At 45.2% G+C, this 25402-nt stretch overlaps 1 protein-coding gene across 1 annotated transcript in view; it reads right to left on the bottom strand.

Annotated features, from left to right (window-relative positions):
- Positions 1–72: 72 nt before the first annotated feature.
- The window catches only part of GMPR (guanosine monophosphate reductase), a 43874-nt gene continuing 18544 nt past the window's right edge, over positions 73–25402 (bottom strand). The window contains exons 7-9 of the mRNA XM_027745060.2: positions 20336–20378; positions 14002–14161; positions 73–5080 (exon numbers count right to left, since the gene is read on the bottom strand). Of these exons, the coding sequence (XP_027600861.1) occupies positions 4900–5080; positions 14002–14161; positions 20336–20378 (384 nt within the window). The 3' untranslated portion in view covers positions 73–4899. The remainder of the gene's footprint in view (positions 5081–14001; positions 14162–20335; positions 20379–25402) is intronic.

Raw genomic sequence — 25402 nt, 5'->3', positions numbered from 1 at the left:
GTGTTTATTCACGACAATGCCAAAACATGCAGGTACCCACCCATCCATGGCCATAAAACCCTCTGCAGACCATAAGAGTGAAGCTCTTTATTGCATAACAAAAACTTTCCATTTACAACTTCTGAACGGTTTGAATGATTGCGCAGTGCACGCGTGGGTGTCGCAGCAGAGGGGTGGGAGGCACTGCTCTCCCTGCCATCCCAGCAGGGCCAAGCAGGGCAGGGGAACACTGAATGCTCATCAGCTCTTTTTGGGAGATTATACAGAAGCATTTCACAGTTATTGCAGGCAACGCCAAGGACTTTTGGACTCTGATTTACTTATTTATGTATGAAAACTTCAACCAGTAAACACTGTGTCAAAGAAATGCTGGGGAGGGCTCGCTTAAACATCTGGGTGACCACAAGTGAAGCCAAGGCTGCAGGGGGGTGGTCCGTGGTCTGTTTAGGTGTATGGAGCTGTGCCAGCATCTAGCAGAGACATGCTTTGGCCCCTCTGTCCCCATCAGCTCCCATTCCACAGGGAAGGGCCAACCCTCTCCCACCTGCTGGATCTGGCTGCTGTGGAAGGCAAACTGCTGTTCTGGGGCCTTGGTTGTTTTTTTTTACTTTTTGCCCCCTTCCCTCTCTTCATCACAAGACCAAACCTGGCACTGGTTGCAAAAGCACTCCTGCCTTCAGCAAAGAATTTCTGGTATAAAACTGGTATTAGCAACTAAACAGCACCATCCCCTAGGTGATGGATAGACACTGTACATACACTGGCAGCAAGCTGTGGCAGCAAGCTGTAGCAGCAAGTCTGTCAAGTGAGTGGAGTTCAATAGGTATAAAGTAGGAGTGCTTTGTTCAGAAAAGGTTTCAAACTCTTATTGTGTCCTTGACTGAGAACCGCCAGCCCCTGTCCTGACACAGTGGGGCTTGGCTAATAGCTGCTGTTTCTTCCTTATCCCCATTCTTTCTAGCCCCACTACTGACTAGCTGAAAGAAAGATACAGGCACATTTTGTATGAGAAAAGCTCCCCCAAATGCAAACAGAGGCATCTTCTGACCCTGCTTACAACACTCCATATTTACAGGGTGTTCCCATCCTACATTCAAACCCCACCATGCCCTAAGGGAGAAGAAAGCTGCACTAAGCTACAAACAAAGCCTCTGTCTCATGGTCGATGGGGGCTGGCTGTTCCAATGAGCAGATGGGCATGTGTTTCTTTCACAGAATGGAGACCTGTGTGGCTTGTTTTGCACCTGTCAGGATGCTGGCTCAAGGCCCACTTCTCTAACAGCTGGTCCCACACCTACAAGGAGGGCTACATGTGCACTCCTCACAGCCATTACACAGTCACTCAGGTGTGAGCAAGGTTGCTGCTGTGCCAAGCCCTTCCTCCCAAGCCCTTCCTCCCCAAGGACAGTCGTGGTTAGCCAGGTTGTGTTCGCAGGAGCCCACCCTGTGAAAGATGCTGCAGCAAGGCAGCTCCAGAGTAGGACTGGGAGCAGCAGAGGTGTTATAGGTCTCTTTATATTTCAAGACGCCAGAGGTGGACATACTCAGCAGGCATTGCTTTAATGATGTAATGTTGCCATTTTCAGCATCCCTGCTTGTAGGTCTTTGGTGTGTTAAACTAAATCATTGTGGAGCCAGTGGGCCATACCTCAACACTGCTCTTGGGTGCTCAACCATTGCCTGGCTGGGGGAAGCAGGTATGACCTTGGCCTACAGCACAGGCTATCACACTCACAGCATTCCTCTAGACAGGATGGGTTCGGGGTGGTAGGGTTAGAGAGGACCTGGTTATGCAGAATCACTCAACATTAAGCATTATTAAGTGCTTACAAATTTCATTTCCCACAGAAGGACACCAAGTAACAAAGAACCCGGTTAGATGGGCAGGTGAGGTAGATCCACAAATGGCACAGGGCATTTGTCAGTGATTGTGGTCTTGGCTCGGACCATCCTGCCAGGCATAGTGTGCTCCCAGATCCCTCTGCCTCAGTTCCTTGTGGGAGTGGCAGTGGGCTTGAGCAGGGTACAGGACCTAGGTCTAAATGAAGATAAGGGCAACTACTGCAGCACAAAACTGGGTGTTAAAGGAGGACACATTTTTTTTTTTTTCCCATTTTCCAGCTTGAGAGCTGGACATGTACAGAGTCAATGGTGAGCGCTGACATAGTCGGGGGTTATCCCTGAACAAAACTCATACAATTGGGCAAGATGCAGACATGCCACCAGCTCAGCCATTCTGCAGCCCATTTCTCTCTCCTGCTCACTGTGGAGAGAGGAAAAAATGAAAGAAAATGTGCTGCTTATCAAAAGGATGGTAAGAGCTGCTATTCAGAAAACCAAATACCCCAAGTCAAAACTTTTATCAGTCACTATTCGTGGCATCAATGTTGTTCACAGCCTGAAGAATTTGGGGGACAACATAAAATTAGCCTATCCCTCTCCTTTCCTATTAGTCACTGATCAGAGGTATGTGCCGGAAGGGAAGGAAAGCAGGTGTAAGAGTGGCCCCAGGGCAGGGGCTCCACATCTACCACATCCATGGAGAGGCAGCCTCCCCTTGCCCCCATCACCTGCCCTTTGGAAAAGAAACTGTTCTGAAGACACATCATGAACCTGCTCAGTTTGGCGTGCATATGATCTTTTAAAAAAATGTTTACAAATATATATATATATTTATATGCATATGTATTTCTTAAATCCACTTAGAAATGTAGCTAAAAAAAGTAGAAAAGCGCTAGTGAGAGTGGGCATGAGACCAGCAGAATGCTGCACTTCCCACATATGAAGGCACAAGTGTGGAGACCCACCTGTGGTCAGGCCTGCACCATGATGGTCTAACCCCACTCCTGAAGGAGGTGTCTGCTGTCTTTTGTACCCTCTACCCTTTACATCACATCAATAAAGGAAGAGTGATGTCTTACAGCCGTACTGATGCAGAGAGGTCATACTGCCTGTACTCTGGGCTTAGTGCAGGTAAGAGCAGTATATGGCTCATGGCGGCGTTTATGGTAAAGAGGCCTGGCATCTTCTTAACATGATGCTTCCAGGCTGGAGGGAAGAGAGATCAGGGTCTGTATTCATAAGGCCTGCTTCTCTTCTGCATTCACATTTCTTTATGATACGTGAGCAGGACAAACAGTCCTTAAAGCCAGCACAAGCATAACCTGTGCTCACATCAAGGCCCTTATTCACCTCCAAAGCAGAGGAAGGGGTCATCCCACAACTAAGAAGTATGTCCTACATGTTAAATGGAAGACATTTAAAATACCAGGCAATTTAGAAGATATTCTGTGCTTTTTCTAATGTGCAGAACACAGTTCAAAATCACCAGGGATCGGCTTGTGGCCTAGATTTGCTCCTTGACATGGTCAATTGTACCAATCCTTGTGCATGGCTTTTTGAGCAGTCCAGCGTATGAGTTTAATTCTAGAGTTTCTCTTTGCTATTCCTTTTTCTACAGATCACTTTTTTGCTTTTCAAAAGAAGCCTGCCACTTTCCACAGACGTCTACAGGAGGGGAAAGTAAGACTCTGGAGTACTGAAGTAACATCAGCCACATTATGATCTCAGCAGCAGTTTAAGGTAAGTGGCCAAGCATTATGAATTCATTGGTGCTCACTTTTACATCACTTACCATAACAAGATACTGTAGTATTCATGTGGATGCAACATGTATTTCCAAAGAAATTTCATTGTGATTTATCAATTAATGAGCAGGCCATTACACTTTACTGAAGTGTTACCCAGAGTCTTAAACATTCATTACTGCCTTTGGAGCAAATGCTTTAACTCCATTTCAGCCTGCCAGTGTCCTGCAATCAATCAAGCTGTTCTGCCAAAAGCTCTTTTGCTTTCCATGGTGTCAAGGACTGCAAAGGAGTGGTACCAAATGACCAAGAGTCTATTTGATCTCTCTGGCCTCTTTCACCTGGCCACAGGCAATGCACAGCACAGCATTTGTACATCTTTGCTAAATGGATGTGAACAGGCAAGGAAACAGGGAGGGCTGCAAGAAAACCCCCCCTGGTGGGTTACAGTTTCCAAGTTTTAATGTCTTAAAAATCTGTCCACAGAGAGCAGGTAAAAGCAGAAACCCAGGTAATTCAGTAACTGCACTCACAAAAAAGCAGGCAAGCTCTGAAAAGTGTTCTCCTGAATGATCTCCGTAGATGGGGACAGGGGGCCAGCACGGGTTTGCTACATTCAATGCCAGCTTCTCTGAAGAGGCAAGTCCATTGAATAGGGAGATTTAAGTAAGAATAGCAATGCTAGCCCTGTGAACTGAGAAGGAAAAGAGATCTGGCATTTTTACCATCACGTTAAGAAGCCACCAGTAGCCAGGCCTCATCCACCTCTGACACTCTGCAGGCTAGCAGCTGTGCCACTAACACCCACTCTTTGGGCAGAACAAAGATTAACAGAATGTGATTTTTTATTTCTCCATGCAATTACTTGCATCTTTTTCTTTCTCAGCCTGCAGTTTTTAGAGGGTGCACTGCCAGAAGTGGTGGTAGCTGACAGGTCAGTCTTAAAAAAGGGAATGTGTGAATGTCTGCAAGCATTAACAGCCACGTTTGTACAAGCCAATTCCTTGTTAATTGAGGTTTCATCAGCTATTTATCAGAGAGGGAAAAAACAGGTAAAGAAATGTTGATTAAAAAATAAGATAGGCACAACAATAAAAGATGAGGCTATTGCATTTTAAACCAATGGCACCGTGTTAATAGCATGCCCTTCCCCTTCCAAATCCCAGCCATAGCCTCTCCAATGGCTATGACACTGTCATTCTGAGAGAGAGGAAAGTTTGCCACTAACACAACATGGAGGAGAAAGCAAAGGAAAACAGCAGCCCTTCCTGCTCCTTTCCCTCACCCCTCTCTCCAGCCCCGTAGTCCTAGGCTAAGAGAAGACCTGGCTGTGCTGCTGGGTGACCCGGATAAACGTTGTTCTCCTGCTCAGTTCCTTGAGTTTGGCAGCTCCCACGTAGGTGCAGGTGGAGCGCAGCCCCCCGAGGATGTCCAGGATGGTGTTTTCCACATCCCCTCTGTATGGTACCTCCACGGTTCTGCCCTCCGAAGCCCTGGAGAAGAGATCGGTTACTGCATTTATAATCTGGATGCAAAACACAACACTGTGTTTACTGGAGCAATGTGGAGATTAATACTCTGCAAGCTACAGTTTACAAACGTGCCCCCAGCTTTACTGCTTGTCTGCCTGTTGCTGCTTGGTGCTCTCAAGCACTGAAATGCCTCAGCTCCACTCATCACCAACACTGGGAACAAGAAGCAGACAGATCTTGTAGATGCTCCAACATCCCAAGAGTTTATTTACAGATCTGCCCCTTCCTCACCTCTACCATCTGCCTACAAGCAAGTGAAACTTCCAGCTTTATTTAAAGATAAATTTGACTGCAAGCTTGAGAGCTGCAAGCTTTAAAGTGTAAGGAATGGTCAGGCTCAGGCCACTTAGGGACATGCTGGAGCTGGTTCTCAGCAGGCACCACTCAGCATGGCTCTACAGAGGCTTCACAGCCCCTGGGCTCTGTCCCACATCACTTATTAGACACAGATGGAAATGCTCTGGCTGTCTTCTATCAGTCCTGTTCTCCAGGGCCCAGAGATGGAATGGGAAACCTGTTACAGAAACCTGCTGCAGAGTTGTCCCCTGAAGCTAAACGGTGATCTAGCATAATTCAGAGCCAGGCAAAAAGGCCAGAAAAATAGCAGTGCTGTGAATACTGTCAAGTACTGGTGCATGCCAGCACTGACTGCACTGTTCCCAAAAGGCACATCTGAAGAGTTACACGATGGAAGAATCAGGCAAATAACTTTGACTCCTTCTCCTCCAGCTTCCTCCAGCCTCATGCTCAGCAATTCCTCCTCCAGTAGAGACTCCCAATCAGCAGCTTATCTCACTAGGCTTTAAAGCAAGCTTGTTCTGCATGGCACACCAGCTCCTCTGGAGATGTAGGCTTTGGAAAGGGAGGGTCTAAGACAAATGCGGAGAAAAAAGGGGACGCTCTCCTTCTGCCCTACAAATTGGAGGCAGAAATCATGGCAGGGATCTGTCATTGTTGTAAATGTGCCTTTATTTACTTCTTCCTTAAACAAGTTGTCTAGGGGATAGTGCAAGAGAGAAAGGGCAAGCCTGTTTGGAGGCTCCATTTGTGAATCATTAACAATAGCAACAGCGGCTATGTGGAGGTACTTCAGTGTGAGCCTGGCTATATTTCATCCTGTTAGTTTAAATGTGAGGTCGCAGCCCTAGGGAGGCAATAAAAGAGAAGTGTTGATATGCCATGTGAATAAAGAACCATGATTAATCTCCTTACAGCTGATGAGTAATTGACTTCTTCTTGAAAACTCTTAAATAAACACTGCAGTAAGCAGCCAGTGGAAGACGGACATACTGCTGCCTTCTCACACACTGCACAGGGTTCAGGGACGTGTTGTAGGGCCTGTGCTGCTGGGAGTTCCCAGGCTTTTATTTTCAGCTCCAAGCCAGAAAAGGCCTGACCCACAAAATGACACAAAAGTAGTCATGTCACCATTCTTGCGTTTTGGCCATGCCCACCTCTTCAGTTGAATTTGGGAGGTTCAGCTCAGGCTACAGGGAGCTTCCTGTGAGATTCTGAGAGACAGTGTGCATGTCTGGGATTTGGGGAAACCAGTGCGAATCCTACCTACCAGATCCTGCCATTTGAAGAGCTCTGCATGCTGTACTGGGCAAGAAGTGCAGGGTCTACTGCATTCATGCATGACTGCCCATTCATTTCACACAAGAGAGGCCAATTAACTGATGTATGAATGCCCCATAAGTTCAAACATGAGGGCCCTGTTAATTCATGCTTGACCATCCTGTGGGGCATAAGTTGCAGGGTTTTGGTAGCAGAGAGCTGATGGCAAACAAAGGCAGCCTCACTTACTGCAGAGGTGGGAACATTGCTCCCAACTGTGAGAACACTTGGCAATCCTCTTCTAAGTGCAAAATTACAGAAATGCAGGACATTTACAGCCACTACTCCTGAGAGATGTCCCTGCAGTAGCTATGGTGGTGTTAGGAAGATGGAGCTTGTGGGATGCCACTTTTGGCTTTGGAGACTAAAACCTACAAAAGTGGTGAACACCTAACCATACAGCCCCAAAGCTCTGACGGCTAAACACTTGCTACTGCTCCTCTAGCATCAGCTGATGAGTTGGTGGGATGTCCTGTTGATCAAGGAGCAACCTACAGATACTGTACTGGGGGAAGCATGCTAGAAGAGAGATGTGAGATTAGTTCCACAGGAAATGCTCAGAGACCAGTTTTATGTTCATCCTTGTCATAGAGGACTGAAAAATCTCAGTGCTCCCACCCTACATGCTGGGAATAACAGATGTTCCAGCAGGAAAAGGTGTATAGGATAGAAGTGGGGCAGAAATCCAGAGCTGTGAGTTAAGCAACTGCAAGCGCAGCAAAAAGGTCATAACTCAGTTAATGTTGTTACAGCTGTGGAGGAAAGCAACTGAGAGCAAAGCCGTTTGGTGTGTTACCTTTCTCCCCAAATGGGGAAATGCCTATGCTGCTTGCATATCAACACTGTTCACTCCCCCTCCCCATTCTGAATGTAAATGAAGCCCTATAGCTACTGAGCTCAGGACCCTATTGGTACCTTCAACAGTGATGGTAATTTTTGCTTGTACACTCTTAATTGTCTGCTTCTCTATGCTAAGCACAGTAAATAACCTGAACACCCATTATGTTCTTGACTGGCTGTTTTGAAGAGTTAAGTCCTAACACTTGTTAGCAAGTACTCAGATTATGATGAAACACTAACCCTGATAGAGCTCCGCAGGGGTGATGGGTGGAGTTTATAATCGGTATATATTAGAACTATTGGAGTTTGCTGGATAATGTATTTTGCAGAAAAAAAGTGAGAAGGTTGGAATCAGCATGTGCCATATTAACCTCCATAGTCTTGTCCACAGAGATGAGCGGGTGAAGTTTGTGATGAATATATATTCAAACTGTGTTAGCATTAACAGAATTACTGTTAATTACTCTAGTCCCCAGAGGAAAGGGTTTTGTAACACATAACATGTTGCCCAGACTGAGCTGATGAGTCCCTCATCTGGTTCCCAGGGAAGAGTGGATGGAATTTTACCATGCATACGCACACACTGTTGCACTATTAACTGCTGAAGTCTGGTCCAGGGATGTGGTCTGTATACATATACAGATATATAACCAAACTGTGATGTTAATCTCTCTAGCACACTGGTCAGGATGGAGGAGAGACATTTTAGTAAGTGTGCTGCTACAGTATTAATCCCTACTATATGATCCAAAGGAAGGAAGAGTGGAGTTTATAACTGATGTACACTAAGACTGTGATGATGTTGAAAGAGTTCATATTGGATTAACATTCTAAGAGTTCTTTGATATGTGCCTTGCAGAGGTGAGGAGTGATGTGTAGGCCATAAATTGCTGGGCTTGCTATGTTCTTGTGTGAGTGCTAAATTAGTTCACGCATGAGCACTGAATAAATTAATGCATGAGTGCCCAATTAATTTATGCATGAATGCCCAATAATTTTTGCATAAGCATCCAATTAGTTCATGCATGAATGCCCAAATTATTTATACCCAAACACCCTGTTAGTACATGCATGAGTGCCCAGTATGCACGAGCACCCAGTTAATTTACACTAGCATCCACATGGTGTTGTGTTGGGCATACACATTTCAGACGACAAGGGCTGCTGGTGCGGGAGAAGGCCATGGCCTCCATCATGCCAGTCACTGAGATGGTGCCACCTGGCTCCGAAAATGGTGCACGCCATTAAACTTTCTGCCAGTCAGGGGAGGACATGAGACATGACATCTCTGCTCAAGTGTATTTAAGAAACACGAGCAGTCGCTGGGGGAGGAGACAGAGCTGGACACATCTGAGGAGACATGCAGCTGGAGATGCACTCTCGAAAGGAGGTGCTCCATTCCAAAGGTGTGCACTCCCGATGGGACTGTGGTCCCTGGGTGACCCATGCCAAAGGACTGTGGCCTGCGGACAACTCACAGTGGAGCAGGTACAAAAAAGGGGAGTAGCGGATAGAAACCATTACACACAGGACTACAGTGTCCTGTGCCACCCCTTTTCTCACTGAAGGAGCTGAGACTGAGTGTGGCCTGTGGCAAAAGTAAGGGGAGGTGAGACATGGCAGGGCGAAGAGACAAGTCTGGCCTAAATGAAGTCTGAAAAAGGGGAAGGAAAGTTGTTTACTTACCAGTTTGGCTATTTACTCATCAGTGATTAGAAATTTGAGTTAGCTGGGATTAAATGAAAAAAAAATAGAAAATCCCAAATTAAAACTATTTTGCCATCAACAAATGCCTACACACAGGCCATGCGTGGATGTCCTGGCTTCTGCTGTGATAGAGATTATTTTCTTTCTAGTAGCTGGTACAGTGCTGTGTTCTGGATTGAGGATGACAATATAGTGATAACACACTGACGTTTTAGTTGTTGCTAAGCAGTGCTTATTCTAAGTCAAGGACTTTTCCTCATACCACCCCACCAGCAAATAGGCTGGGAGCCACAAGAAGCTGGGAGGAGACACAGCTGAGATAGTTCATCCAAGCTGGCCAAGGGGATACTCCATACAATATGGCAATATGCTTAGTATATGAACTAGGGAGAAAGCTGGCTGGGGCCACTGCTCAGGAACTGGCTGGGCATTGGTTGGCAAGTGGTGAGCAATTGTGTATCGCTTGTTTTGTATGTTATTATTGTTTTTGTTATTATTATGCCTTCCTTCTTCTGTCCTACTAAACTTTTATCTCAACTCATGAAAAAATGTGGTTTTTTTCCCAGTTCTCTCTCCCATCCCACTGGGGGGTGGAGTGAGCAAGTGGCTGTGTGGTGTTTACTGCCTGCCAGGTTAAACCAATGACAACGGGTTACATCAATTGTCACAAAAGCTGGCACACTTGGCAGAGAGCTGCATAAGAAAGTCAGCAGGAACTACTGAGGGTTTTGCAGCTTTGACATGTCTCCCAGAGTTATGACCCAAAACTAACCCCTTCTCAGAAAGCAAGGAGGAGACAGAGCAATTGAGGCTCCCAGTGGCTGGGAAAGGTGTGCTCAGACGCTCTCAGCAGAGACTGTCCTATCAGCCACTGAATAGTGAATAGAAAGGGAGAACTATTTGCTTCAGACTTTTTCCACAGGGTCCAGTCTGTGGTGCACCTCCTGGCCAGCTCAAGGCTGCTGCTGGCATGGAGGGATGTGTGTGGTGGGTGGGAATCCTGGCAGGGCGGATGGGATAAAGCACATGTGATGGTGCCCACTCAGCTCAGCAAAACGTGTCAGAATAAAGGGGTCAGGCTGCCCTGCAACCTTATGAGTGGGGCATTAAATAAATGCAGGAACTGGGGGCAGGTCTTCCAGGCTATCATTCACGATACAGAATAAGATGGTAAGTAGCAGCCAGCTGCTGGTGCTGTTCTGTCTCTGTGGCCCAAGTTTCACCCTGCAGTTAATATAAAGTGCCCAAACCCAGCTTAGTAGCAGCTGTAAATTGCTGAGTGACCACCATAAAACTGCATCATTCACAGAAAACCTGTGAAATCTCAAAAGGGTTAACAAAAGCAAATTGGCTCTAACTGAACAATACTGCATGCAGTCTCAGTCCCCGCCTGCCTTCCTTCTCTTCTCCCATAAAAGAAATATAAAAATTGCCTTTCAGAAATCCCCAGCTCTGATCCATATTCCTCAGGGAAGGAGGCAAAAATGTAAAAATAAACCAAGAGGTAAATGACATAAAAGTAATGAAACTGGGTACACAGATTTCATACAAAATTATATAGGGTCAGCTGACATATTCATTACAAAAACAATTACTCTCATGACTTTATTCCCTGTTACAGTCACCTCACCCTACCTGTCAATTTTAATGTAACAGTGTGCTGCGGGCACAGGTTCTCCAGTCAGCATGTGTAATTTTGAGAAGATTAAGTTAAGTGACAGGTAGTCTGATTCTGCAGGGGGCTGAGCACACTGAGCTCCCCACTGCTTGAATCAAACACTGTGAGTGCTCAGGCTCTTAAAAAGACAAAACAGCTTATCTGGGTCACTGATACAGCTTTACAGCTGGGCTTTTTAAATGCATATAAAGAAGCATCACTGACTTGACCTGTTTGGGTCAAGTCTGGGGTATCCAGCATTTAAAATGCTGACTTAAGAACCCTTCTGGTTTGGGTTTTCCACAAGTTAAACTAGTAAGTGACTAAACTTCCTGTAACTTTTACTTTAAGAGCAATTCAAAGGAAAGCATTGCACTGTTTCAAATCACCCCTTCAATGCCCAGCACATTTACAATGCTGGATAACTAACAGCTGCTATTTTTAAACCACGGTGACACTCATGCTGGGAACAAGCCAAGTAAGACCGAAACCAAGGCTAGTATGGGTAGCCAGCTCTGTGTGGTGGCTGCAACACGAAGAAAAGAATTGTCACCTTCACAGTTAAGAGGGGTTACAGGGTTTACAGATTTAGTGTTTGGAGTTGTTGCTGCTAGCAGTAGACTCTGAGACTCTATGTTACCTAGTGCTGGCACAAAAATGCAGTTAAAAATAAAAACAACCAACCAAAAAAACCGGGGACTAAACATTTCAGATTGTGCTCCTTCTCCATTGTTGCTGAGAAGGTTTGAAGGTTTCAGAACTTGACCCCCAGGGACTGTCAAATCAAGGATGCAAATCAAAATACAGCTGTGGATCAAGCAGAATCTGTATAGTACTGCCTATAATGAATTCAAAGGGTCTGTCTAGACTGAGCCAAATACAGTGCATTTCTGTACATCCCTTACTCCTATAAGACAGAATACTTGCACTTTATCTCATTCTTAAGGGGGACCAGTGTCAATAAGTTCTTCTACTGGCAATGAATTTTGTTGTGGGATCACATACACACCCAACTAGGGGGAGCCTTAGTCCTTTGGCCCCATGGTACAGCCAGCTTTCTCAAACCTTTCCTGCAACTTTCACCAGCTCGGTGGAGGTCAGGCCTTACATGACTGTGCAGCATGCTTGGGCTGCTCTGTGATCTCTCAGAGAGCTGCTGTTAACTACATGCCTGACCAGCATCAGGCCTTTCCTGCATCAGGCCTTTCCCCACATTCCAGCTGACTGAAGCGCAAGGTAGCAAAGGACAGGAAATTATCATTCAGATAAAAGGCTGCCAGTATCACTGTGTAACTGCAGCTGCCACTTTTAAATTATGAGATACTTACTAGTGCTGTCCACTTAGACCATTTGTTCAGAAGCTGTGATGACAAGCTGATTTGCTGGGGGACAGAAAAAAATAAAGAGCCCCAAAACTCTACACTGCTTCTGGGAAGTGGCATATGAACCCAGAGAGAATCAAAGCTCAGAGGTATGCAAGCACATCTTTCTGGTGCATAATTTCAGCTTGTCTCAGATGCAGAGGGCCTCTTGTGCAGTTCTTCTGCAAATAAACAGCTGTGCTTGAAAGCAAAAACACTGAACAGGTTGCCCAGAGACACGGTGGATGCCCTATCCCTGAAAACATTCAAAGCCAAGTTGGACAGGGTTCTGAGCAACCTGATCTAGTTGAACATGTCCCTGCTCATTGCAGGGTGGTTGGACTAGATGACCTTTAAAGGTGCTTTCTAACCCAAATGATTCTATGACTGTGATTTAGGCCAAAGGAGACAGGTGTAAATGCTCTGAAGGAGGCTGTGTCTTACCACTTTGCAAAGTGCTAGGTGAACTAGTGTACAATTTTATTGTAAAAAACCACTACAGGAGCTGATGTCAGGGTGGAGAACAGGAGGTGGGATCAAAGAGTTTTCTACCTAGCGTGGTATCTGGGATTGCTGTGGTCCTATCAGCTTGTCTCTCTGGCAGCATGGATTCTGTTTTGTTTTGTGGATCTCATTCTGCTTTGTTTTCTGTGCTGTCACCTTCACAGTGCTGCAACTCTTACCCGTAGTAGCAGCTGGACACGTTGGGAAAAACCTGTATGCTGGAGTAGTTGTAGCAGACGAGGCCAACAAAACCCATCAATCCTGAGTGTCTGGCTGGAACAGCAGGTAAGGTCACTGTCTCTGAGACTCTTGCAAACAGCAGCTTACCAGATGGGACCACAGCCTGAATCTACGCCAGCAGAGAAGAATCAAAAGGGACCCCTCAATAAACCAGTGTATGCAGTAAGACAGGAAACATTCTCTAACGAAGTATGTAAGAACCATGTTGTCTGAGGGCAGTGACTAAAGCTGCCACTCATAAGAGAAAAGACACAGAGGTTTTATGGTGTCATTTAGTTTTTCAAAGACTCAAAACTCTCAGTGCTTTCCAGAGTCAAATAGCAATGGACAACAGATTCCTTTGCAAAGCCTGTCTTCCTTTCCTCTCCCCTGAGGATTTAAACTCAAAACCCAAGCTCCTGCATGTTGCATGACCTGAGGCTACTCTGGTGCTCTCTTACCCAAAAAGGGGTGGGAAAACTGTACAGCAGGCTTGTGTTGCCTAAGATCGACAATTCACCAGGCACCCACTTTCTGCTCACCAAAGGGAGCATGTGGGCTAGCTGGGAACTCATACACCAACAGGACACCCAACCTGGACAAGCAGAGAGGTAGAAACTGCAGCCTGGTATGCCATGTTCCAGCATTTAGTTCATACACATGCCGAGAGACCTGTAAGTCAGAACAGTGCCTAATGAGTTCCCCAAGCACGCAGGTAGTGCTGAAGTGACAGAACAGCACACTGGCTGCAAAGGAGTGAACATCGCTGCTCTCAGCTAGCCACCCCCAGCTCTTTCTCCCTGTGTCCCTCTTGATGGCATCCCTCCCTCAGATCTACTGTCATAAGTGTAGGCAATAGCTTCTTGAATGGGAGTAGAGGTATGGGCCTGTTTCCAACAGTTGCCCAATGCACAATTCTGCTCCAGAAGTTCCTGCATGGATGGCTCACTGCAATTGCTCCTGTGTGGAATTCATACCTGTATTCAGCAACCCCTCCTGCATGCTTCTTCATGGCTGTATCAGAGCTCATTCCATAGAACAGTTTCACCTTCTTGCCATTCCTTTCCATAATCTCTCCAGCACATTGGTCATGGCCTGCAAACATTCCTCCAAGCATGACAAAGTCAGCACCGGCTCCTGTGATCAGCAAAGCAACATGTAAGAAAGCAGGGAAGGAAGAGGGTGAAAGACATAGTGATCTCCAAACTGAACACAGTGATCTCCAAAAACAATAGCCAGCACTAAGTAGCTTGGTACAGAGTCCCCTCCTGTAACAGACACAGGGAACTTGGAAGAAAAGCTTTACTGAAGAACTGACACATGGTGAATTGAATTTTTCTGGTATTTTAAATGGAAAAAGTCCTTTTCTGTTGTGATGACAAAGATACAGATAATTCTACTCCACCTCACAGTCCGTATTTTCAAATTCAGTTTTAAGTCTTTACTTCATTATAGTATCTGAGCACAGTTCCTTACTAAATATTACTGTGGCTGCAGTTGCAGAAGTCCTAAACACAGGGCTGGGATTTGTTGAGCTCAACGCTGTACAGAGAAGAGGATGGTTCCTAATTCAAGAACCTTTGAGGCCACAAGTTGTGAGTGGGAATGTACCCTGAAGGAAGGCATATTCATGAATGTAATGTACTCCTCCCAATAATGACATAAAACAAGAAGATTTTTTTTTACTGAAATTATGGATTTTTCAAGTCCACCAGCCATATGTGTTCAGTGTAGTTCTGGATGATCCCTTGTCAAAGAGATCTGAATGGGTCTTCATTTGGTTCCTGTTTAAAAACTCTGGGCCATGGACCACCACCTCTGGTTCTGTGGTTCTCAGCATGCACCACAAAGGAGGTCTAACCCATAGCTACAACTGCTAAATATGTTCCAGATACTGAATAACAACTCTGAATACTCAATCATAACTGTTCAGTCTGTCTATCTCCTCTGGCTTTGTAAATCATTAAATTGGTTCCACTGGGAATAAGATCAGGAAGAAGGTTTTCGGAATCACTCTTGGTTTTCTACTGTGATTTCCAATATTTCCAGCTGGGCTGGAACTATTCCACCAGCAGTGCCTCCTGTGATACTCAGTCTTGCTTGGATATCTAGTCTTGCTTGGATAAGTTTGTCTTTTAGTCTTTTATGAGCCTGTGGTGACCCATCCCTGAAACAAAGCATTTTCCTGTTTGTAACCTCTGCTTCTTCAGCATGTATGTGTCAGAACAGGTCTCCCCTCTGCTCAGCTTCTTCCCAGAACTGGCAAAAGAACAGAGCTATTAACCTCACTTCATAGAAAGCAGATGAGCCTGAACTAAACCCACCCTGTTAAGAACTCTGGGGAGATCCCAGGCTAGATAAGTCTGGCATTAGGATGTGCTCCGATCTCTGTTACTATCCAACCAATAGCACCAGACCTTGAAACCTGAAAAGTAGGTGAAATCACAAGAAAATCTGCTCAGCTTCTGCCAAACCTGAATTTAGGAATATTTTCATCTTAGAACACATGACAACTGTGAAGTGTGCCAGCTCCCCACCCTTGACCCTCTTGCCAAAGAGCAGACCTGGGAGCAATGCCTGGGAGGGGAGCATCCAGCTGCTCTGCTGACCTCACCTCCCTTTGCCTGGCTGTTGCTTGAAAGGAACACTGTGTCCATGGTAAAGGGATATTAAAAATGAGGGTTGTACAAAACTGCTGAGCACATCACAAGCAATATTTATAGCTAGGCACCCATTCAGGTGTCCCATCATGCCAGCTACCTGGCAGATTTCTCCTGAGTTCTCTTATTTCAGATGGCTGAGTTTTAAAGCCTCAGTTTGACTCGTGTCTGATAGTACTATCAACCTGCCAAAACCAAAGGGAACACTCATCCTTTAAGACATTCTTAATTACTGGGGGCAAATTCCTGTTTCTACCTGGCACAACCTTGCTTCATCTTTATAAAAAAATCTAGTTTATGTCTTCTTCGTGGGTGGAAGAAAACAACATCAGGAAGGAGGGACAGATTTGACGTCAGGGTTTCAAAGAGGGCGTTTAAAGAAGTCAAGAGCCTGCCAAAGGACATTCTGGACTCTGCCTTGCCAGTACTATCCCTGATCCCCAGTTCTAGTGCCATCTCTGGATGTGGGTCTCACAGCCTCCAAATTAATAATGCAAAAGTCACGTGAAATCTACACTTCAGAATTAAAGAATTTTGGTTCCTGTGCACTTCAGTATCTATTTATTATTTTTCTTTTGACTGCATATTTTGGGAGGAAAGCAAATATGTTTGAATTACAGGATTGAAACTCATCCAACTTGAGTAACTTTTGCAAACTACAACATAATTCATCAAGCTCTTCCAGAAGAGAGGAGCTGTGTTACAGCAGATGCAGCACGTCTAAACAAACAACACATGCTTGCTGCCCTGCCACTCCAGAAATGACAAGCCCATACTAAATATACTTTTCCAATGCTCTCCAGAACCTTCCATTATGCTTCAGTGTTGCAAAGATGTCTGAAATTTTCAAGTCTGTTCCACTACTTTTCTACCAGCTAATATCCCACCAGGACGCTGTAGTAGTTTCTAGCATGGTCTTTCTTAGCTTATGCATGTTTTTTTGTATAACCAGCAGAAGTACTGGTGATATTTGCAATATCCATCTGCATTCTTTTGCTTTCAAGGACAGATTGACAATGTGTTATTATTTTAGGTTGTGGGAGACTGGGAATACCTGGCAACAACCTCCTAGATAATACAGGATGTGACAGAGTACATTGCACACAAGCATCCCACTAGCTCACCCAGAGTTTGCTAGACTCGTCCTGTTTCTACACAATGCCACTTTATTGCATGAGTTCCCCCTTGAGGCCTGTGCTGTATCTGGGCTGATTTTGCTCATTCATGTTTCACCGTGCCTCCTATTTCAAGCCATTATGGAATACAAATGCCAGCCCAAACTTGCAGCACTGACACAGTTCTGCTGGATCCAGATAGAGTCCCTCAGATGTCTTTTTTATGCCTGATTATAAAAGTTACTGATAACCAGATTGGCTCTGCGTGAATTCAGCTGGAGTCAGCCTGGATTTGTAGGCTGGGCAGCCCTCCAGGCAGATGCAGTGCAAGTTTTCCTAGACCAGAGCTGGCCCTGGAATCAACATTCACCTGTGCTCCAACTGAGCCAGCAAGCCTTTGCAACAGCAGGTATACACACACAGCTACCGTAAACAGGAAAAAAAGCCAGTCAGTGGTGATCTGCATAATTTGCAACTAGCATGTCCCCAGTTGACTTTTCCACATGAGTTTTTCTTCCTTTTCCCTCCCTGCTCCTGCATCTCTTCTCACCACTTCTGTAAGGAACAGCAGTAATGTGTTAAAGATGCTGGCATAGGATTCAAAAGGCACATTCTTTCCTGGCTCTGTCACAAAAATATATGTGACCTCAGGCAACTGAACTTAGTATTTCTGTGCCTTGACTTCTCATGATTAAAAAAGGAGACAGTAGTGCCTCCCTGGGGCATTCTGAGAAATGTATTCATGTTATCAGCCTTTCCAAGGGTACAGTTATATGAACCATCTGAGAGCCCAACATAAAGTTCTTTCATGCTTTTTCTCATTCCTGCATCAAAACAGCTCTTTTCTTTCCTATTAACCTATATCTTTTCCATTATCATCTCTAATACCCTGAAGGCAGGGACATCTTCAGTTTACCTAATCCATACCATGTTCCTATTCAGAAGTCCAGAATTCCAACAGTCTCCCTAAAAGCATCTGTTACTCCCAGCAACTCTGTCCCTCACCTTCAGTGCTTCCCTGTGCCTTGCCTTTTTAAACAGGCTTCTACCTTGTTTTCCTTCTTTCAAAATGTCCAATTTGCCTCTGATTCCTGACACCAGTCAATGGTATCACCTTTCACTTGTAAAGCTTCTCAACATCTGCTTCATGGTTCTTCACAATTCTCCACTTGCACTCAATCCACTCTATTCCTCCTGTTTCCATGAACTTGCCTCCTCCAGTCACATTTTTAGCCATTTGTCAATGCTAGTCTTCACATTTGGGACCCCATCACACTTCCCATGATTCAAATGGTTGCTTTGTCGCTGCTTTATAGTGAATCGCCCTGTTTCATGAAGATTTTACAACGATCCACCAGAAAGAGATAGCATAATCACTTTAACCAAAAGTCCTCTTTGGGTCTCTTGCCCATGCTTTGTCCGGGCCCTTGTCCCTAGGTGAAACGGTGCCTCTCTGTGTTTTATCACCCTGTCTTTGTTATCCAATATATTAATGCAACTCCTCCCCCTGGGAGGCTCTTGGCAAGCGCAGGCGTCTCTGCTAGACAATTCACTATCAAGGCTTTGGCTTGTAAATGCTGGGCATGGCAGCTACCTTCTTCGAGACTCACATAGCCAATCGCCTCAACAGCATTCAATAAACACTGACGGTAATAATGTTTTCTCAAAGCTTATTTTGCCGCACACCTTTGACAAATGCACACCTGGCTCCAGCTAGTAACATGTCCACAGTATGTCTACTTCAGCTGTATATAACCAGATACAGTCAGTTTATTGCCTCAGGGTCATCTCAATCAGTTCCAACTCTGCACCTGTGATGAACAGTCAGACTGATCTCTCTGGTCTACTATCAAGAGCACAACAACTGCCTGTATAATTTTAGCTTTCTGTCCAAGGGACAATCCATGGTAGCCTTCAAACATGCACCACTGTGAATCCCAGCACCTCCTGAAAATCAGTAAAGCCAGAATCTGCCCTTTCACAGGTTTCAAGCAGGTTTAGGTTCAGTTAGCCCAAAGAGATTACATGGATCCTTCGGACTTGTTATAAACACCACAAAGAAAAACATTTGAAACACTTCCAAGTTGCTTCCTGTTGTTCTAACTTCTGGAAATGCTCTTATTGAAGAAAGACCTTTTCAATACGCCAGGTTTCTGTGCAGGCAGCTAGGAATGGAGCAAGGTCACAGTCTCAGTTCACAAGCTCCCAGCACCAACACACCAGGAAGAACCTGGCGAGCTGTGGAGCCAGAGAAAGCCAGGCAGAACAAAGACCTCACTGTAGCATGTCAGAGTGGGCTGGACTGAGGAGAGGTTGGGGTGGATGCTGCTGTTCAGCTCTGCTGGAATCACCCAACTGGAAGTATCTGTTCCCCACATCACATCACCGCTGGGTAACACAAGGGTGATGTCAAATCCTCTGACCAAGCACATTCCTTGCCGGTAGCTATCACTCCACAGCTGTGCTTAAAATTCTCCAATTAAGTCTCGCCTGTCATCTGACCTGTCTCAAAACAGGAGCTGTCTGCAAACTTAGAAGACAGATTTTGGTTTCAACCTTTTCAGGAGGTCCAGAGTTTTTCTTGGCAGGTCTGTAATCTGCGTTTAGGCCTGCCTCTACTTTCCGTACTTGCAAAGCTTCCTGCAAAGCAGACATGCTGTATCAGAAGGTGCTAGCTCTTGTTACCATACCACCCTGAAATCCCAATGAGGGACTCTGCTGTCCCACTGTATTCCAGGTATTACCCCACTGTGATGTCTCCAAAGAGTCTGGCATTTTGGGGCAGTGCCTTTAAATGTTCTGTTGACTATGTGTTTAGCGCCTGGTTCCCACATGTTGCTGTAACAAGGTTATGGCTAAGTGACAATCACGAGTTTGACCCCCCCAAACAATGTAACTTTCATGCCCAGCAAACAACACTCACATATTAAATTCTCTATTCTATCACCAAGATTCACCAGTGCAATTCACTGAAACTACTGGCATGAAAGCAAAATCTGTTAATTATTAACTTAGATGTTTTAGACATCTGCCTAGCTCTAGGGGATACAGTATAAATAAAATCTCATCTCTTCAAGTGGACAGCTGATCCCGAGAACATCTCCAGGGATCTGGCCTGCCTTTTTGTTTTGTTCTTCTGTCCAACATGCATTCCCCACCAGTTCTTCCTCTACTCAAGGCTCAAGTCAGCCAGATCTGGCAATGTTACAGGCATCTTTGAACCCTACTCAGAAGCAGCCCTTATCAGTTTTCTTTGTATTACTGTCCCAGTGGCTGTATCTCATACAGACCTTGCAGATAATTTCTAAACAGCGCTTCGCCCACTCTTCCGTTTTGCACTGCAGAAGTTGGACTGTCTGGTCCAAAGACCAAATTCAAATCTGATACATTAATTTCACCCGAGTCAGCTGCAGGGACGAATGTAACCTACTGCTGATGGAATACACATTCAGGGCCAAACTGACTCCTGCATCCCTGCTGACAGAGGTGCTGGAGACACACGGGGTGAAGTTGGTGTTACAACACACAGTCCTTACCAAATGCTTTGGCGACATCTCCTGGGCAGCTGCATCCTCCATCCTGCACAAAGAAAAGAGACAGTGAGTGACAGCGAGCGAGCTCAGGGACCCAGCGAGCACTAGAGCTCTGCGACCTGCGCCACAATGGCCCCTGCTCCGGAACAGCATGTTAAGAGCTGACGTGCACTTGGTATATATCATGGCTAAGTTTTTAGGGAATCTATATGATACTTTCCACTGCTTTCCTCCTTTAGGCTCACTTACTCTACCGTATAGTCCACTGATTATACCACTGGTAACAGCAGCAATATGAATTCCTGACTGCAACTTCCTAAATCCCAGAAACCAGAAAACAAAACCTCCTCTGATCTGAATCATCTCCTGTCATTTTCATGAAAGGCTGGGGGATACAGATGTACCACAACTTTCTACCTTAAACCACCAAAGACATTTAAAATAACTTTCTCAGCAGTTTACAACACACTAAAAGGTCACAGGGGGAGGGGTGAGGGAACTTACCATCAACTATGTTGGATTTTTATCTGATAGTATCTAAGAAAACTGGTTAATCTAATCTTTGGTAAGTGAAAATGAATCTTTCATCCTACTCCTCACGGTTTGCTATGGGTTTGGTAAGGAAACAGAAGCACTTTAGATCTTTAGCATTTTATACCTACGCATTTCAGTTTCAGTGCAGAGCAAAGAAATGGCTGATTTAGGGGTTTCGGTTGAGGGGAGGGAAGCTATGTATGTGTGACAGAGCTGTAAAAAAGGAATGGCACACAGCAGAGCTCATCGTGTGCCATGGTTCTTTAGGCTTTGTAAAGGCCTGAGCACCAGATGAAAGATCCTTCTACTCCACACAGTCATTGTACCAGGAGGGCTCCCCACTCCTTTGATGATCGGGATCCATTACAGACTGCCGACAGCTTTCCTGATTTTGAAGCTACACTCCAGACTGTATAGTTACTTTATTTTATTTCACCTCCCTGTTGGCAGAAACGCATGCCTATGTAAGACCTGCAGCTGAGCACAGCCAGACACCCCCACCATCAGCCATATTAGGGCTGTCTTTCGTGGGTAGCTGGCAGCAGGGCTGCAGGTTAGACACTGCCCAGAAAAGGATTCAGACACAAACTGAGCAGGTGGATCCAAAGGGCATCCCACTGCAAACAGCACCTGGTAGAACTCTGAAGGCTTTTATTCCATTTGCTGATAACCTCTAGCACATTATGCCTTTTGTTGAGCTTAGACACCCTCGCTGTCAGCTCCAGAAAGAAATGCTGGGCTGACAGCTGAATCTCTCTCTCCTGTTAAGGGCTCTGCTTGTGCAATTCTTTCCCTCTGACAAGTCTGTCAGAGCCTGGAGGAGGGTGTGAGTGCATGTGCATGTGTCAGGGGAAGAAAAGCCAAGGTAGAAAGAAGGGTCTAATAATCTTCAAAGAGTAGTGTCAGGAATCTGCCTGACTTACTGTCTGAGAGATGCTGGCTATGAATGCTCTCTGGTAGATGGGTTTCAGTCTATTGTTGTTGGGTGGCTCAGTGTCTGACTTTTATAATTAACCCAGAAGTGGCAGTGGTGGAGGTTTTACCCTTTACGCTAAGGGATGGAGGCTTTAATGTGTAATCATTAATCATCGGCTTCAAAAAATGTCACTTTGAATGTCGCCAAATTACAAAATGCTGAGCAGCTTAAGAGACTTGGCCAAAAGCTCATGAATTACCATTTTAGATAAAAGGAACTGACAATGATGATTCATACCACTTCTTTATCTATAGATGTCTCCACTTATTTCACATAACCAGGTAAATTTAGTGATTCACAGAAAGGGAAACAAAAAGGGAACATACTAAGCAGTTATGTCAGACGATGCTGTTTAATATAGCTACATGCATTAAAACACTTCATTCTGAGTGAGAAATCAGGCACTCTGTTTAGAAAGTAAGACTGTTCTGCTGCTGCATTGCCTGGGAAGCTTCCCCCTGCAATTCAGCCTTTCCCAATAGGGGCCTGGGTCTGGATTCAAAATGACTTGCAAACTGCTGGGCTTCAGTTATGGAGCTTATTGCAGGCTCAGCCTCTACCTCAGAACCCTGGGGAAATTTATCTGTACAAATCCACTTCTGAATTCAGGAGAACTGGTAAAATTCTGAAGAAAGTCTACTGGAAAGGGTGATCGTGGAGCCAGTAGAGGGCATGATTCTGAGGCAACTGGGTGCTAGGAAGAAGGAAAGGTGAAAGCACCTTTCCAGTCAACAGAACTATTTTAATATGACTAAAATAACGTTATAGTCCCCAAGCTTGTTCTCCAGACAGGTAAGCCATTTTACAGCAAGAACATTTAGGCTGAGCGAACAAAAAATACTGGGCATATTTCTGTGTGGAAAGTGTTCTGTGTGGAAGAAGAAATGGTATGGCCGGGTGAGTCATTCTTTTCACTGAGTGCTGGTGACCCATCGCCCTGGCAGCGTGAAGGGGAAACAGGGATCTCTATCAAATGATAGCCAAATGAGAGAGGACACATGTAAGGCTGCTTTCCATTGCTCAAATTACTGTCTTACTGGAACATGTGACTACCTCTCTGTCCAGCAGAGTTCTCTGACCTACAAGAAACAGAAACTTTATCTCAAGCAGGGCGTTGCTGAAGGAGCTTTCCTGCTATGTGGCCCCTCCACTGTAACTCACTGCTGCACTTTCTCAAGGCCGATAGATTAGTGAGAATGAAAATTGAGACTACTGGCACCCAGACAAACAGCATGGGACAGAAACAGTGCCTGTATCTTAGACAGGGTTTCCTCTCTGCTTTCAGCGAGTCATGAAAGATTCATTTCTGAGGTGAGCTTTGAGTCTTACAGATAATTTAGCATGAGGAAAGTAACTGGTGCAATTTTACCTCCCCCTTTTCTGTGTAAGTAACTAGAGAGACACCAGGCGTTCACTTGGACTATCATGTTTGCCTGAAAATTGTCACCTTTTTTGTCAACGTATCAGTTCCAAAAATCACCCATGATCAGTAATATGACTGTTTAAAATCCCGGTTTGTGCTCCCATCCTAGCAGAGCTACTGAAGAACGGGGCTCAATCATGTCATTTTCCTTGCAGTGCCTGTACTGTGCTCAGCACCATGACTTTCTCATTCCAAGAGTGAGACTTCTTTTCCTTCATATGGAAGTTGAGCCAACACAACAAGAAAGAGGAGCAATTTGGCAAAGGTACTGGACAAGACAGAAGTGGATACAAGAAAGTGCCCCAAGGGACCACATCACACCATTAGCTATAATCTACATGAAGCTAGCTTCACATCCTTCCTGCTACTTCTGTATCAATGTAAAAAAACCTGCTGGACACATTTTCTCTTGACAAACTGACATAGATAGCTGCCTGCAGTGATCTCTTTTGGCTCAGGTAGGGTATGCCCCTTCCTGAATCCCCAGAAAGACAAAAGTGAGACATTTTGAGGGATGCCATGTATACTTGTTGCAACTAGACCCAATTCTATACTTAGGATTTCTGCCATATGGTGTTTTTCCCTCATGAGGATACCTCTCTTCCATGATATTCTTGCCAGAGTTCTGGCAACAAACATGCAGTCCAGCCTTTTCTTTCCACAGTAAACATACCAGTACCTATCTGAATGCTCCAGAATTCAGGCATGTCCCTACCCTTGCTTTGCTTTCCCTAGCTTGGGTGACAGAGTTGAGTTGCAGTGATGTTAGAGACCTCAGCTGCAGCTGAAGGTACTTCTCTTGGCCCAGATGTTGTAGAAGACAGGTATTAAATTTCCCTCCTATATTGCCCCACAATGTCTAGGGGATTGATAGGTGTGAGCTCATGGAAGCCAACATGACCTAAGCAGGTAGGAACTGATCCATCCCCAAAGCTGGAAAGGAGAAGTAGTACAGAACCATCTATTTTTTCAACAGTCTAAATACACACTCCGTTTTTTTGTAAAATCAGGATAGCATTCTTCTGAGGGCTGCTAGCAGAAAATGATTATTGCAAAACTAGGATGGGTCTCTGAGCACCACTGCTAGGATGACACCTGTACTTATCCAGCCTTCATAGAAACGAGTCAGTCTTTCATGCTCTGTTGCACACATGTTCTGCTCTCTGCTTTAGACATAAACATTTGTAATACTGCCCAAGTCATAAAAATCACAGACTGCTTTTCTTTTTTTTCTACAAAATTCATATAGAGGATCATGGAGAGGAGGGAACGTACATGCATTAACAATAAAGAGCAAGAGAGATCTAACTGTAACGTGTTCCTGCTCCATTATACCCACAGCTCCAAGAGATACAGGCAAATCCCCAGTCAGTATGTTCTCCTTTCCCCTCCTTCCTCAACACCACCACACCTCTTTCCTCACATGGATACTAGTCCCAACTGGGTCAAACAAACCAGGGCCTTTCAGTGAATTCACCTGGTAGCAGATCTAAAATTCAGTGTGGTCTGTTCTAGGGCCGCAGAGGGAGGCTGCTGACTATGAGGGCAGCTGTGAGCACAGCACACAGGTTAGCCTCTGTGCCTTCCTGATGACCAGCTACCTTACAGCCAGCCTGCAGAGACCATGCAAGCCTCACACGGTCAGGGACACGCTGACTGGCTGGGGCTGCCTAAGCACACACGGACTCATGAGTGCTGCAGACTGCAGTCCAGCTCAGTCTAAAGCCATGCTCACAGATCTACTTTTTCTCTGTGAGGTGAATCTGGTCTTGCTGGTAGAGTGGGAACTGCCATTAGCAGGCAGTACAGATAAGTGCTCTATTTTCTCCACAGGCTTGTTATTTCCCCAGAGCTTATGCGAGAACGTAAGAGGCTCACGTGCCAGCTGTGCTCAAAAGAGCCACGTCAAACACTCCTGTACCTGTACAGAGAGCTCTGTGAGGATGCCATCTGAATCAATCCAACTAGGGCGCAGATGGGCTCGTATCATTTTACCTTGTAATTCCCTCTATTGCCTGCTGCCCCTCAGTCCCACTCTCTGGGGAAAGCCATGTTTACATTCCACTCCTTTTTTCAGAAATCTTTCATAGGAATTAGTTTGCTTCAATGTGAAAACACTATCAAGCGTTCTATTTTG

This window comes from Pipra filicauda, unplaced genomic scaffold (assembly GCF_003945595.2).
Source record: "Pipra filicauda isolate LSUMZ 115617 unplaced genomic scaffold, ASM394559v2 scaffold49_size4853605_pilon, whole genome shotgun sequence".
NCBI lineage: Eukaryota > Metazoa > Chordata > Aves > Passeriformes > Pipridae > Pipra > Pipra filicauda.
This window is presented reverse-complemented; position numbering and strand designations above follow the sequence as displayed.